The sequence below is a fragment of the Solanum lycopersicum genome, chromosome 1, assembly GCF_036512215.1.
Source record: "Solanum lycopersicum chromosome 1, SLM_r2.1".
In the NCBI taxonomy this organism is placed as follows: Eukaryota; Viridiplantae; Streptophyta; class Magnoliopsida; order Solanales; family Solanaceae; genus Solanum; species Solanum lycopersicum.
This window is the reverse complement of record NC_090800.1, coordinates 91,370,383-91,386,895: the sequence shown is the minus strand read 5'-3', so window position 1 is coordinate 91,386,895 and position 16,513 is coordinate 91,370,383. Positions and strand designations below refer to the sequence as shown.

Genomic DNA, 16,513 nt, shown 5'->3' with positions numbered 1-16,513 from the left:
GGTGATGGTTGGAAAATTAAAACATCGTTCTTGAAATTGATAAACATACATCCACACAAAACATATAAATCAAGGATTTTGATACTTATAAATATCGTTGGAAGAAACTTTCCATAGTTTAGATTCCTCCAATACAGAGACAAACGTTTATCATAAAATACAAAACAAAATAAATTAGCCTTTACGGTCACAATTGTTCATCTTTTTCCGATGATAAAAGTAAATAGAGATGCCTAAACAGCGACAGACAAAGAAATGTAAAAGTAAATAAAATAGTCATTACAACCACATCCATTCATCCTCTACCGGATGAAATATGATGGTCTTTATAGACAACCGTCCATCCTCTACTATCGAATGAACTTTAGTTTGAAACTAAACTGATCATTTGGAGGTTGCCAGTGCCATTATCTCAGTTGCAGCTTGTTTCAACCTTTCTTCCACTGTGAATGCTTCCGAGAATTGAGCTACGTCTCTTCCACTTTTTGCCTGAATATACATCGATCAAACATATTTTTAGTACTAAGCAATAATAATATACTAACTAAAATTTTAAGAAAGTAAAAAGTAGAAAGATTGTATAGTTATGTTAAACACTTAATTCAGGTAAATCAATCTAAATAATTTTCAAACATAATCTATGACTAAACTATTATAGAGAATTTCAACCTCACGGTGAGACTAGGTGGGAGGAGGCATTTCTTAAAAAATATATAGGCATATACTTTTTTTGTACTTCCATTTTATGTGAAGGTATATGTTTAATTAGACGCGGAACTTACTAAAGAATGAACAACTTCTGATCAATCAAATAATGACACGTAAAATAAATCGAAGAGAATGTTAACTAAAAACCCTAATTCAAAATATTCAAAATGACCAATATATTATTTTGAAGAAAATGAAAGGACTTACATGAGCTTGGATCATGAACATGCTTCTGAATTGATCACATGAAATTTGAGCAGACACAATGTCAATCTTATGTTTCTCCAAAACATAACAAATGATGGTAAATAGCCCTGACTTCTTAGGACAACACACACTAATATGTGCATCTTCACCACATACATTTAGTATCACATTTGGTGAACTCCATGTCATAAAACCTGTTGGAATGAGGGGACTAGCACCATGATTTGTTGGTGTAATAGCTGTAGAATTACATGTTGATCCTTGATCAACCACATACTTCTCCCAACTATTATAAACTTTTTGTGAACCCGCCAATCCTATGTTGTATTCTTCTAGCTTTTCTAGCTTTTGACTTTTAAGTTTTTTGAAAGTATTCTGCAGTTTTACTATATGGTTTACTGCTTCATAAACTATTGTAGACTTATCAGCCTACATATACAAAAAAAAAAAAGATGAGATTAATTTGATTTCTACTTCAGATCGCAAAGTCAGGATTTTCACCTAGCAAAAACACAAGAAGAAGTTAAGCAAATATCATATACGAGTTAATTAGTTTCATGTCATTTATTAGTGTCTAAAAAATTCATTTAATAAGTCCAAATTACAAAAAAAAAAAAAAAAAGAGTATAATTTGAAGTTTTTAATTTTCAAATCTTGTTTATTACGCATCTGCCCACACTATCCTTCTTATAAATTAAGTGTAATAAGTGATTTATACATAAAAAGTGTTGTAGGTTGTAATTAATATGAAAAATAAGCAAGTTTTATTGATAATAACAAGTGAAAATACGCTACTACTAATATAATAATTTGATATGATTAATGATATACTTATTAAGTACTTCAATGAGTTACAAATATCTTATAATTATATTGATTAAGAAAATGTTTATTTTGACAAATTTAGAATAATGTTGAAAACTTCATATCTTATACTAAAAGAAAAAATAAATAAATTTCTGGAGATTTTTTTTATGACTATGTATGCAAAAAAAAAAATGAAAGTTCTATATCCTTCACTTTTTGATAAACAATATGCATCTTTATTCTATTTTGAAATTAACAAGCAGCTATGTACAAATTAGTAATAAGAGGAATGCTATATCCCCAAATGAATGTTATTCCAATTGTGTGAAGTTTCTACTAGAAATGGTATGCCTAAAATTTATTTTTATTTTAATTTAATGTGTTGCTAAACCTTTATATATATATATATATATATATATAAAATTTCACATAGAATCATGTCTCCTTTAGTAAGATTTTACAAGTTTTTTGAATAATTCTCGATGAGTTGATTATGATTATTAATTAAGGTTGCAGAAGATAAAAAAAAACAAAAAAAATATAATTCAACAAAAATTATTGAATTATTTTCTTTTTGATCAATAAGAACTCAGATAAAAAAAAACAAGGTATGTCATCAAAAGAATTTTTTTTACCTTAGCAGGGAGATTAGGAACCAACGCATGAAGAGTTTCAAACAAGGTTCGCATCTTCTTTCTCCTTTCTCTCTCTGTCCATATGTGTATCTCATGTTCAGATTCTCTTTTGCCTTCAGCTCCACCAACATCAAGATTGGGTTCAGCAATTCCCTTACCGTTGCTTTTTCGATTTGGTGGACTTCTCTTCTTACCTACAGCTGGTGTTACTTCAACCACCTCATTAACAATTGTTAGTTGCTGACAAATATCAGACTTAGTCGGACCGGGCACCTTGTCACCATCAAACGTCTCTTCACTCCCAACCTGATTGTCATTCAAGTATGACCAGAAATCATTAGTTTCCCATGGCAACCCATGATTATTCTCACCATCTATATTCATTTTTTTTTCTTTTTCAGGTGGTCTGGTACTGTATTCTAAGTTACGCCTATATATAAAAAAAAAATTCTTGTAGGGGGCAAACTGTAAAATTGAGAAATAAAGGGATTGGATATGATGAATATTGAATATGAAAAGAATATAGAGAAGGGTGGCAAAAAGGGAAAAAAGAAATAAAAAGTAGAGATAAAAAAGGATGATTCATTTGTAATGAATAAAAAAAACAAAATACAATCATAAGCCAAAATGCCGTTACTGGCTTCAAAACAAAAAACGGAAGCTAAAGTACTTTTGTTACAGATTTTGTTCTCACTCAATTGGGTCCCAATTCACACTTACCACTACTAAAAATAATTTATCAAAATTAATTAGTTTAGTTACAAATATTAAATTACAAACTTAATCAAGTTATTATTCTCATCTATACAAACAGCCTAAGTTTTTTTTTTCAATTAAAATAAAAATAATAATTAATATAACTGTATATAAATCTAATTTACTTAATAAATTAATTTTTTTTTTAAAATGCAAGTCTTAATTCTTAAATTATATGAATTGGGTATGCCTGAGTTGTAGTATTATAATATAAGAGGTTAAATGGCTAGCGTTAACGAGATTTTAATAATTGCTTATTCACGTGATTATTAATGTTAATGAAATTTTATTAATAGCTGGCTTCGACTACATTAAATTTTACGCTTTTTTTTCTCATTTGTTCAAGTTATTCACACTAAAATCAATAATTAAGCAAGTGTTTTTTCGTGAATAAAAGTTTTTTATCATGCAATATCCATTCCATAAAAAAAAAAGATCATCATTTTATTTCATCTTCTGGCCAGGATGTTAAAATGCCTCCAAATACTAATCATGACTTTTGCTTTATTAGGAAAAAAAATTAGTTAGGATATTAATTCTTTGATAATCCTTCACTAGTTTGTAGCTAGCAGTTTGTTTTTTTTATAATTCATTAATAAATAGTATAATCGACAATCTTTTATTATTTATTTGTCAAATTGTTTATTGCATGAGTATCAAATGTAGGGTTTTGTATTGATTTGTTTGGTTTAATTTTGAAATTCATTGGTTTTATTTATCGGTTATTTGTAGATATGTTAAAACATTGTGAAACCACTAAGATATTGACCTATCGATTATTCAATTAATCGATTTAACCGTTAAAATCAGATCAAAATCGTTAAAAATCACTTAGAAACAAGGTGACAAACCAAATGAACTATGTATATGAGTTGACAGATTACATTTTGCTCAAAAGCAAAGATATTCACATTTTAGAATATCAGAGAGTTTGAAACATTCAGAAATACACGTATGAAACTAAACTCTAAGTTAAGGACTTCTATATACTAAACGATATAAATATAATTTTTTAATTTACTTGGAGGTTATCGATTACTCGTTAAGAAAAAATATCAACCCGTTAAAAAGCAATATCCGATAAAAAAAATGAAACTGTTATCGAAACCACCAAATAAATAACTCATTACTGATAAATCAATTATTTTATTCAATTCGATTTTAAATAATCATAGTCAAATGAATAGATTAAGTTGAATTTGGGCATGATAAATTGAATTGAGTTAAAAAAAAATAAGTCTTTTTGCTTGAATTGAAGTGGACTAAATTTCGAGTCATAGCTTAATCTACCAAATTCATACTATTATTTTTTTAATTTGTATACTCTAATAAAACTTTTTTCTCATATATGACTCTATATAATACATCAATAAAAACAACATATTAAACAAAAATTTACATGGATCAAATTTAGACAACATATTAACCTAATCTTAAAATAGGTTAAATTAAACAGATTAAACTAAATTTAATTAATAAAATAAACTGATCACTGACCCTTCTAAATATAATATATAATAAAATAAACTTCTAAATATATAATAAAATAAACAGATCACAACACCATTATCTTGTGAGTAATGCTGACTGTTTTATTATTATCAACACATACACACGAGCATTACGTATTAAGATAATCATTTCAAATACTATACTTGTCAAAAATTATTGGTGAAGACCTATTTCAATTTGTGGGTGTAATATATGATTAATTATTTCATTCTATTCGGGGGAATTTCTAAGTAACATTATACAAGATTATAAATCTAAATATAATAATTTAATTAATATAATACAAAATTAAATAATTTTACTACATAGTTACTTCCTTCTTTTTCTTTTTCATTTTTCCATATTACCTTACTATATTATAATACTTTGCTCCTTATACAAGAGCAGCTTCAGTGGAATATTTTACTACGTAAACGGTTCGCTTTAATTATTTATGATAATCTCAAACGCAAGTTTATCCCAAAATGTTTCTATAATACTTGACCCAAAAAAATACTAGCAATGTAGAAACACAGCAAATATGTGAAATAACGGTGTTTATATATATATATATATATATGAACAATTGATACTCTAAAATGTTAAATATTGTCACACTCATTAATAGCGTTAACTTCTCACTATTTTCGTATACAAAATTCGTTTATTTATTGTACTAGTTATATCCTTTTTATTTTAATATTTTTCTATCTGAATATAATAATAATAATAATATATAAATCAGAATATCAAATTTATAAACACCATACATATACTATAACTTAGTTTAGTTATATATGATGAAATAAAGGAGTTGGGGTGGAGAAGAAATTCAAGATGGAGTACCTAAAAAGAAATAATATTATTCAGTTTAAAGTATAATTAATAAAGTTAGTTTGGTAAGTTACGAGCTAAAAAAAATTAAATAAAATTACTATGTTGTTACATAATAAGGTTATGTGAAAGTGAAACAGCTGATATTTTAAAAAAAAGTTGAGAATTTTTTTCATCACATAGAGCCCCAATGATAATTAATGCTACGATCAAAATCTTCTTAGACATTAAGCCTACTTATCAACTAGCTAGATTAATAACTCTTTGTATGGATGGTTGTCGTGTTTTGTTTAATAATGCATCATATTGTATTGTTTTAATGTGAATATAATGTTTGGATAGATTGTATCATTTTTCGTTGTTACATAATGTCATAAATCTATTATTTAAATGATAAACATAAAAGAAAAATAAAGTAAGAGGTAAAATCTACCGTGATATGGTAGGAAAAAAATTAAATATAATTATTAAATATTAAATATTAAATAAAAAATAAAATATTAAAATAACGATACAATCACCTATTTTATATGATTTTCATAGATTTTCTTTAGTATTTCGTTAATATATCTGCGATCATATTAGTCTCCCTTAGAATGAGTTACGCATTTGATTGCCCAGTTATAGAATTGTTATGTAAGGAGTTTAGTAATACTTGTGAATTTGTAATTTAAGGTCATATAATAAAACTGATCAATTTAAGATATTCAATTACGAATTTAAACGAATTAAGTTTTTAAATGATCATCGAATATCAAATCAAAATAAAAGAAGTATATGAGAATAGAACAGAATAGTTGTCTATGACATGACGTAATTGGAGTTACAAATAGGGGTTTGTCATAATATGAGCCGTTTTTGTTGTTAATTTTTTCAGTATTTTCGGGTCTCTCTCTATGCTTGCGTTTGTTGTTAATTGTAATCATGATTCTTTGTCTTTTTGTATTTTTTTTTTCTTTTTGGCTTTTTCTCTGAATGTCATATCTACGTCAATTGTTAAAAATACACTTAGATTATTTTTGTTTTTGTTTTTAGTTTTATATCTAAATTATTGAAAGTTTGAGTTTCACACCTAAACTATTATTTATTAGTTTAAAAAACACACCTCAGTGGTATGTATTCGAAAATATCTTGAGACATGACATTCTATATGAATAAACTATTTCACCTTAACAAAAATTAAATAATAAGTTATTAATATTAATGAAAAAATAAAGATTAAAGTATTACTATTCCTTAGAAAATAAATTTATAAAAAAAATAAAATTTAAATTATCTTTCTTACCTCACTCCGCCACCTCATATACCCCACCTTCTATCCCCGTCGTTTTACTTTAATTAAAGATTTGTTTTATAATTTTTTTTAAAAAAAAAATCATACTTCACTCTCCCCCCTCGAACAACCCACTCATTCCCCCCAAAAATTGATGTTATTTTATTTTTAAAAAATAAAATAAATAATATCTAAATTATAATTTGAGGGGGGAGTGTTGGGTGAAAGGAAGTGATAAAATGGGATAAGATAAATATATTATGTTGAATTTTTTTTTAAAATAATTTAGAGATAATAGTTTTTTAATTTGTTAAGTTTTTATCGAGGTGAGATGTTTTATCCATGTAGATTGTGATGTGACAATTTTTCTTTAAAAAAAAAGAAGTATATATGAGAGTATTATAAATAAAAAAATATATGTTTCTCTAATAAGTGATAATTTAGGTCTAAACGTGAAATTTAGGTCTAAACGTAAACTTTCAACATTTTGGGTATAAAACTCACAAAAAAATACACTTTAAGCATGTGTTTTCGACACTCAACTCTTTTCTTGAAAAAATAAAATTATATATGTATATATATTCGAAGTGTTTATATTGAGTTTCTTATTCTTTTATTTTTATTATATGTCATATGTTATTTTTCCTTTGCTTCAGTTAAATAAATTGTTATTGTTATTATTCTATAATTTGTTTCAAGTGACCTTGATTGCATATGAATCTTTTTTTTTAAATAGCCTCTTTTTTATTTTTAAAATAGGAATAATATTTGGATGCATAATTAACACTATTTCTTCCAAACTCTAATTATAAAATTAAATTGATTTTCTTATCAATCGTCTTCTTCATGTAATACCAATATATAGTGTTAGTATGCAATCATTGAAAATGTTTATCTCACAAAATAGTGAACCCAAAACTTGTGTAAGATTTAGAGCCACTTTATTTTAAGACAATTTTTCCTTAACCAACATAAATACATTATGTATTTTTAACATAAACTGAAGCTTCTTTAGTTTTACGAAGCAGAATTAATGAGCATTATTTTTACACAACAAATTTATATCATCAAAACTAAACAATGTTCGGTTGATTTTTTTATTTTTTTTTGCTAGTATTACTCAAAAACAAACATCACAAGAATATTTCTATGGGTTTATCACTTCAAAATAAATAATAACAATAAAAAGATATCCCCATGAGCTTTAACAATGTAAAAGAACCCTCCACCCCCTCTTTTTCCAATGAATTTTTTGAGGAGGGACATTATTTCTGTTCATTTTTTTAAGGCTGTATTCTTACAAATAGGACACACATTCTTCAGCCTTAGCCACTGCTTTATGCAACTACTATGGAATTCATGTCCACAATCCAATATGCCCATGTAATCTCCACTTGTGTATTCCTCCTTATAAACGTAAAAGAAACACGACGAGATTTATTCAACAATCCTTCTCATGCTCACATATATCAACAAATTATAGTGTAAAACTATAAGAAAGAGTCTCACCCGACATATACAGCAAGGCTCCGTATTTGACGATGACCCTCCATAGACTGGCTCATGCTTTCGCTCTTTCATACGTCCCAAAATGGTTTCTTCACTCAATCCGGTGTTCACATTTCCTATACGTTCTTCCAATGCCAATAATTCCTAAGTAATGCAAAGCACAATATGAGAAATCTATTACAAAATTTAGTGATAGCAAAACACAACCATATTTACCTCGTACGACATGTTATCAACGTCGAGCCTCATGCCTCTATGTCTATCATGCAACTCCGCGACGCCGTTGACATATGGATCAAGCATCATATAATCCTGCCAAAAATTTATTAAAAAATAAATGAACCATGGTGTCTACCAAGGAACCAACATTCCATAAGCTTTAACAACCATGTAATGATGAGAAAAGTCTAGATCAAGTGAACTTCCGGCTAACAAGTGATCCAGATGTGAAACCAGCTAAATCCAGTCAGATGCCATTAGGTTTCAACATCAAAAAACAAATAACTGGCCACTAAGAACTTAAAACACCATTGGATGTAAAAATAAAAAAAATAAGCTCCTTTAGTAGGATAATTTTTTTTAAAAAAAAACTAAAATAAAGGCTAAAAATAAGGATATTGCATCATTGAGAAACTGCTGAGAAATATTTTTCATCGAAATTACCTATGCAAGTTGACAAACGCCTACAACTGTGGGAGTGATTCTAGTCAGGGAAGGCCAACACAGCGCAGCGCGCCTAAGGCTTGCGCTAGGCGTTCACCATTTGGCTGAGCCATATCGCATCTTGCTGGTAAGGAATTGATTCCTGAATCTTTGCTTGGTTTAGGAACGTAAATGTTAATAAGCTCTTTAAGTCTTTCATTAATTTATACATAGGTAACCTTATATTTCACCTCATTAAAAATAAGAAAAAGAAAAAGCACAGGTAACCAGATCCATTACTGGCTAGATCAGCATCTGAACAAATACCATTAACCAATTCTGACAAATATTTATAAGGCACGGCTTACAAGCATCAACAACCAAACTCTGATAAACATTTTTCACACAAACAACCTAATTGGCAGTCTAGTAAAAATATCACTCGTCGAAAACAAGAGAATATAGATAATTTGTTTTCCTTCCAGATTTCTATGGCTGGACAAGTCACTATTCTGGCCATATTTCTACCCCTAAAGCTTATGGAGCAAAGATTACAAGTAAAAGTAATTATGTGTATAACTTTTCGCAGGCCAGCAATTCAATAGATATTTCATGCATCAGAGTGTGCAGATCATTCATGCAAAGTACACATGTCAACTAAATGAATTAACATTCATTGGGATATCACAAGGATCAAAACAAAACCTCGGATCGCCTGTTCTCGCCCCTCTGCATGGCGTGCAGGACTTGACGATTCTGTTGAATGCAAGCAGCAACGTTTCGTAAGTAATTAGAAATTTAATGGTAGGTCAAAAGTATCTCAAAAGAAAGGGATGAAGCAACATAAAAACAACTGGATTTATTTAAAAGGTGAACTTGACAGAACAAAAATCCAGGACAAACTGAAGATCAAGTTACACCCAATTAGTGGGAAAAAGTGAAACTATAAACTATAAAGTATCAGATTCTGTAAAGATTAAGGTAAAAATTGTAGGTGCTACAGTTCACATTCATTTAGAAAATTCACATTCATTCAAGTTCCAAGTTGTGGGCAACACAGCTGTAGAAGTACACAGATATCTATGAGAAGTGATCATGATTAGCCTTGTTATTATTTAATACCTTGTTTGGTAGTGGTTTCCACATATTTATGTATTAGGTATACATCCTATTCGGTATTATAGGGTGTATAATTAATACATAGAAACCCGTGGCATAAGCAATACCAAGGTTATTAAAACATGGATAAGCATGGTTAACCTTGAATATATAAAACCAAAGTGGATAAAACATAATCCCCGCATAACTAATCTCGGCATTACTAATACACCCTATTCAGTAGCACTATTCTTATAAATCCTACTAAACAACCTCTTAAGCAAATTGCAATCCTTAACCAATCCAGAAGCTATACTCACATGCTAATTGTCATAAGAACTATAATTAGGCATGTGCTTCTGTACATATGTGATACCAATACTTGAAACACTAATCTTAAACTAAATACGAACCAAATAAACAACTAATGTAACAGTCTTCATAGCACCACAGATGTGCAAGTAAGAAAAAAGGGGAAACGCGAATAAGTAGATGAAAGGAAGACAAAATAGTAATACAAGAACAAATATTTATATGTTCAACAAGCCAGATACAAGATGAGAACAGTTGAAAAACATTGAAGGACAAACCAAAGTACAACAGTTCTAATACTATCTCATACACAAACCTCCTGTACCATTCTGTGGCGGCCCTCGATATCAGAAACAAAACCATGCCATCCATCCACATCATTACTTGGGAAATCGGCCATCAAAGATGATATAAGGTGGTTTCGATGATTACGACGGCTACTAGATTGCAATGATATCTCTGCCGCCTCCACAGGAGAAGCAGCTGAAGATAGCAGCGGAAAATGACCTGTCTGACTTCCAGACTCGGACTCAACAGTTGGGAGCAGAGTCCAAGGAGAAATTTCAGAAGAACTACGAGTACTACTGCTTGCTAAGTTTTGATAAGGTGTCCATGCAGTAGGAAAAGTTTGCATACTTGGCCCACTGCTGAGTGCAGAACTAGAAGGCGTATTTCTGGAATAGCTTCCATTTGAAGTGGCTAAACTCCAATTAGTGGTATTCTGTACAATATTTCCAGTCCCAGGAACAGGAACAAATGGAAGAGGTTCCCCATTATTTCTTAATGAGCTCCCGATGTTAGCATCATCTTGTAATGCAGCATATCTATCAGCAGAAACCACATTTGAACTTGATGAACTACCACCTCGTGAATTAGAAGATATATTCCAAGGAACTGGATGCAAACCACTTGGAACACCAGAAATGTGTATTATGCCAGAATGGCTTCCTGAGTTACCTGCATTCATTGGCTGTGAAATTGGTTGTCTGGGGCCCAAATAATTAGATTCTGAAATAGGTCGAGGCATTACAAGAGTAGAGCCAACACTAGAATGCCCTAAATCTGTCCCAAGATTCCGTCCACTACCAGAATTTCTGGCGGAGGTTTCTGCAACTCCACTAGCACCCCCTCTTGTTCCAACCATATTTCTTGGATAAAGGTTTTCCAAGTGATAAGTATTCTGCACACTTGCTGAGGCTGGTGATATGTTTAAGTTGCTGGAAGCATCATAATGACTTGGAAAATTGTGTGCTATAATGTTCACAGGTTGTGTATTGGAGCTTGAACTTCTACCACAAGACTGCCCAGAACTGCCTTCAAGGACCTTGCGCTTGCAGGATATACCCCGAGTACCCATGGAAGAACCTGATATATCAGGGGACCTGGTCCAATAACTAGAACTACCTGAAGAAGTACCAGCATTGTAAGAGACACCAGAAACAGGACGCTCCGCTTCCCATCTGCTGCTAGAAGTGTAGACAGTTGAAGATACACTTGGTCTCATAACGAGCCGAGTGTCACCATTATTGTATATGCCACTTAAGTTGCCATTTGCAGGACTCTGGGCCAAGGCAAGATTTGGTAAAACTGGATGGCTGCCAATCAGATGACTTCCAGCATATCCACTTGTTGAACTCTCAGGATAGAGGACAGTGGATGGTCCAAATCGCCTTTCTTCTGACTTTGGATTAGTCAGGACATGATTACTTGATGAAGAAGGCCAATCATGTCCTATTTTCAAATGACTACTATGTCCAATCTCATGAAAATTGGCACTGGAGCTCGACTCACCTCTATCCCGTGCACTGCAGTTCTGTGTTGTATAACTAATACCATTAGCACGTCTACGATTTTCTCTAGCAGGAGAAAGCATGGAATTCGATAATCGATCCTCCACTGGATTTAGAAAGTTATTCCACAGGGCTGTCGGATCTCCAGAAGCATTACTTGAAACAGATCCCTGATTAAGATCGGTAGTTTCTGGAATTGAATCTAGTATGCTTCTGTTCCCTTGCATCTTGGCCAATTATGGCAAATCAAAGCCTTGAATGCACTAGTGAGGAAATTGTGTCAAAGAACAAAATCAACAATAGTTGATATCTTGAAAAGGTTAAAGGAGAAAATTGAAAATATAATAAAACTTAAATGGTTATATAACTTCTGTTGCACTAAGATAGTAATTTCAGCAGCGTATAGAATCAGTTCACAGCAATCATAGGTCAAGCAAAAGCTAAAAGACAAAATTGGTAAAGCAACTGTTAATTTTAGCTGAAGGCTTTCAGTCTCCATCAGAATAACCAACGCACCTCACGCAGGGCGGTAACACAAGGAAACTCTCTTATAGGGTGAACATTTGAAGGATGTTTTAACAATTCTAATTATGCTTAATTTCCAGCTCATCAGTTGATCTAGATTTCAGCTTTATTTATTTAAGTTTTTAGACAGATAATTTGGTGTATTCTTGTAGTGGTTCCACAGAGGACTTCTTTACTAGGTTTTTAGGTACGTTAATTGCTTCCTAGATTATTGTTGAGTCCTAATTGTCTTAGGAAGCAAGAGCAAGCTCATTTCTATGTTGAAGTAGTTCTATTTGTACGTAAGAACAATTTTTTCAGTCTACAAATTACTCTTTTACTGTTCTTATTAAGCAGAGCTTATTTATGAGAATTGTTTGTTAGTTTCAAAGCCAGCTTTATAGCTTTTTTGATTCTTCTGTAGCCTTACATTGGGAGGTTTAACCATAAGGAATTATATATCTTATCCTTGACAAGTTTTACCTATAATTAGTTCTAGGTGGGTCCAAGACTCCTTCATTTCCTCTCCCCATCTTCTTCTTTTTTATCATTTTTCTCCCAGTAGGTACAGTCAGGTGCTACTTCCAATCTGCATTTGGACCAGTCTCATCTTTCTCCCTACATTTAATCTTTTATCTTCACAAAAACAGCAGCAGTACTCTGGTTGTTAAATCCTCAGAGAGAAACATGAAATTTTTCTTAACTAAACCACAATAACCAGTAATTTTAGTTCCAACGGGGCCATCCTACTGGCCCCCAGTTATAATTAACAGCCATTAGCAATAAGTTTCAATATGGCATTGAACACAACTACTAGAAACTTTATAAGTAGAACCCATGTTCATCAACTAATGATGAAATAAGGCTACATGGAATGATATGAAATCTGCAGATCAATAATGTAATAAGGCAACTACAATAATCAGCAGCATGAGAAAACATCTTTCCTTAGTCACATAGCTTACCTGAGAAATTGTTAAGTTACTTCAAATTTTTTGTTTGTTCGCAAATGAACACAATTTTTTATTTTGTTAGCAATTGAACACAAGTTCTCACTAATCAAATGAAATTACCTTTTGATACTCCACCAAAATATTAGGCTGTCAAAAGTTGCTTCAGACAGTTGGAATTTTCTCAAACATAATACTTACAACCATTAATTGCTTGGTTCTGCAGCTTGATTGGTAAGCATGGAGCTGTGACAATGATTCTACCTAAAAATTTCTTGAGGACCTAGACAAAAACAATTTATACATGAGTTACTCATAATGCTTACCATGCCACATGAATAGTGCCAGAGTGAGATAACAAAAGATAAAATAAATCTTGTGTATCCCATCAGCGTTGTGGAAAAATAAAATGGTTCCAGACTTCCACCAAATACACGTACATTTGCTAGAAGAGCCAAATTTTCCCAAGTACGAAAGACCAACTTAAACTTAGACAACTGAACAAACACAAATGGGAGAGTATGCCTAGTTCGAAATAATAATCTTTACCCCCAAGCTATGACTTAGAACCATTGAATAGAATAGAGTCATAGACTAAAACGAAAACCATCGTATCGACCTTCGTTGGCAAAGGTGATTAAGAAAGGTTAACTTATTGTGCGTGTTTAACAGAGACTTCTCTTTTCTTTCCCCACAAGAGAATACTTTTTCAATAAATACCAAAAAAACAGTAAGAATAAAGTTAACAATAATTAAATAACAGTAACGAGGCAATGCCACTTCCTTACTACTTTTTGGACAAAATCATTGTACAAATTAAAGCAGTTCACAAGAAAATAATGCACTTGATTCACATCTTGATGCATGGCTGACACATCCTCCCCAAGCAAAAGTGGAACCACTTATATATAAAAAGTACTTAGGGGGCGTTTATTAAGAGAGACAAGGATTAATAATCCCAGATTATTTTATCCCGCGTTTGGTTAAGGTATGTGTATTTGTCAGTCTCGTGATTATTTATCTCACCATTTGTATCACAATGTAGAAACAATTTATCCCATATAATATATGGTGAAATCACTTGGTCTTATTAATTACATAAACAAGAATTCAGGTTCAACATTCTTCATTCTATAACAACTGAAAACTCGATACCTCATGCCTTATATAGAAAAAACATTATTATGCTGATAAAAGATTAATTTCAAGAAGTACCAACACATAAAATTTTCACAAAATACAGCAACAAGAACAAATACCCTTAGTCTCAAACAAGTTGACAAGAACAAATACACCTTGGTCCCAAACAAGTCAATGGACATGTTTATCCAATTAAATTCATTGCCAAAAAAAAAAAAAAAACAAGTAAAAGGGTGTTATCGTCAGTAACAATTATTCTTCAAGAAACATAGATGGCAAAAAGCTGAAATTATTTAGCAAAGAGATAGAAAATTAATGGGTCGATCAAAAAATACCTGAGAATCAGATGAATTTTCTGTCATTTATATGTTTTGGGGGTTGTGGGCTTTGCTTATTCTGTATTAGAAAAACACTAAATCTCCATTGAAGATGAGGGTTTCGTTGTTGGTGCAGGGAAATTGAGTTTCTTCTACTATGAATGAAGAATTAACTTCTACTACTCCATTTAATTAGTTTCACTAGCCCACCCCTTCTGGTTAGCCCGGCACTTTATAATCGAATCGAAATTAATAATTTGAATTTAAAAGAAAAAGTTATTACTCTGCTAATAAGTTATGATTTAGTAATTTTAATAATGACATCGACTTTTTTAAGTTTTAAGTAATTAATTTTTTTGAAAAATATTTTAATAAAATTTGGTAGTAAATTAATAAATTATATTTATATCATTAGACATATAAAGTTTATGACTTAAAAGTATAAAAGCATGTTTGAATTGACTCATTTTAAATGTTTTTAAGCTGAAATTATTTTTAAGTAATTTTATAGTGTTGAGATAAAATTAAAGAAGTGTTTAAAGCTTTTGAATTATAAGTCATAACTGATATAGTTTATATCTTAACGATTTATTATGTCAAGCACTCGATAATGATAAGTCGAACCAATAAATTTCAATATTGAATAGAATCGATCGATAGGTACACCTACTCGTAACAACATTTATTTATGTTACTAATAAACTGACTAGTTTTTGTAAGTCGGTTTAAATAGCTTTAAATTAGTTACTTTCTGAGTGAAAATTATGAATAATCAGAGTTATGTATGGGTGGGCCTTTGGTATTCGGTTTGGAATTTTTTTCAAGTGCAGGTTCAGTATTTCAATAATTGAGGTAATTGGTAAATTAAGTTTTGGCTAGGTATATTATTTTGTTATACTTGTATTGGAGTTATAGCCGACTGTATTATAAAGTTAATGCTATTACTGCAATCATTCTTATTTTTTTATGTGGATGCACGATATAATAGAATATCAATAAGAGACATCAAGAAAAATAAAGGCATAATACATAAATATGCCTTTAACTTGGCTTCGAATCATATTTATGCCCTTCAACTTTGAGTGTGCACAAGTAGACACTTAGACTTGTATAAAGTTGAACAAATAGACACACATGTCTTACATGTCATTTTATGTCCTACGTGGTGTCCAACGCGTATTTTGTCATGTAGGACTCATGTGTTTATTAATTTAAAAGTTGGATAGTTAAAATTTCCGTTTGTGCATTATGAAAGTTAGAGGTCAAGGTTAAAATTTGAAGCCGAGTTTAGAGTCCAATATATGTATTATGCCAAAAATAAATTGATACAACTAGACATGTATTTTGGTTGTTTATGTTTATTCTTTAACTTTCACTTCGGATTGTACTAATGAGTAATACACATGTTGATATATTACCTTCATTAACTAAATAATTTGATATTTGGGAAATACCGAATATCAAATGATAGTAATGTCTCGTACCAAACTAAAACTGGAATACCTTAGTTCTAAATTTTACTCATAGATACCAATATCGG

The 16,513-nt window shown here is 30.7% G+C and overlaps 2 protein-coding genes across 10 annotated transcripts; both read right to left on the bottom strand.

The window, feature by feature from the left end:
- Positions 1 to 63: 63 nt before the first annotated feature.
- Positions 64 to 3,157, bottom strand: LOC101258503 (transcription factor bHLH95-like). Its single transcript, XM_004231346.5, has 3 exons — positions 2,358 to 3,157; positions 916 to 1,344; positions 64 to 489 (listed from the first exon to the last, which is right to left on the bottom strand). Exons 1-3 carry the CDS (start codon positions 2,739 to 2,741, stop codon positions 385 to 387), a joined length of 918 nt encoding a protein of 305 aa, XP_004231394.3. The 5' UTR covers positions 2,742 to 3,157; the 3' UTR covers positions 64 to 384.
- A 4,597-nt stretch (positions 3,158 to 7,754) lies between these two features.
- LOC101260877 (E3 ubiquitin-protein ligase MBR2) lies at positions 7,755 to 15,511 on the bottom strand. 9 transcript variants are annotated; one of them, XR_011211911.1, is made up of 8 exons: positions 14,992 to 15,511; positions 13,640 to 13,799; positions 10,589 to 12,325; positions 9,568 to 9,618; positions 8,884 to 9,031; positions 8,437 to 8,532; positions 8,221 to 8,364; positions 7,755 to 8,118 (listed from the first exon to the last, which is right to left on the bottom strand). XR_011211911.1 is itself a non-coding variant. In XM_004230720.5 (7 exons), the coding sequence occupies exons 3-7, from the start codon at positions 12,287 to 12,289 to the stop codon at positions 7,987 to 7,989; spliced, it is 2,124 nt and encodes a 707-aa protein (XP_004230768.1). In that variant the 5' UTR covers positions 12,290 to 12,325; positions 13,640 to 13,799; positions 14,992 to 15,511; the 3' UTR covers positions 7,755 to 7,986. The 9 variants fall into 9 exon arrangements, 4 of the variants coding, with proteins under 4 accessions (XP_004230768.1, XP_010315227.1, XP_010315226.1 ...); XR_011211913.1 differs by having other exon boundaries at positions 8,884 to 9,025; XR_011211915.1 differs by having other exon boundaries at positions 10,598 to 12,325.
- Between the last annotated feature and the right edge of the window lie 1,002 nt (positions 15,512 to 16,513).

Coding starts and splice junctions, on each gene's coding strand:
- LOC101260877 (XM_004230720.5), bottom strand. CDS start 12,289: ATGCAAGGGAACAGAAGCATACTAGATTCAATTCCAGAAACTACCGAT. Junction 8,533..9,567: donor GCGAGAACAGGCGATCCGAG/GTTTTGTTTTGA, acceptor AATTTTTGGCAG/GATTATATGATGCTTGATCC. Junction 8,119..8,220: donor AGCCTTGCTGTATATGTCGG/GTGAGACTCTTT, acceptor TACGTTTATAAG/GAGGAATACACAAGTGGAGA.
- LOC101258503 (XM_004231346.5), bottom strand. CDS start 2,741: ATGAATATAGATGGTGAGAATAATCATGGGTTGCCATGGGAAACTAAT. Junction 1,345..2,357: donor TTCCTAATCTCCCTGCTAAG/GTAAAAAAAATT, acceptor TTGTATATGTAG/GCTGATAAGTCTACAATAGT. Junction 490..915: donor TGTTCATGATCCAAGCTCAT/GTAAGTCCTTTC, acceptor ATGTATATTCAG/GCAAAAAGTGGAAGAGACGT.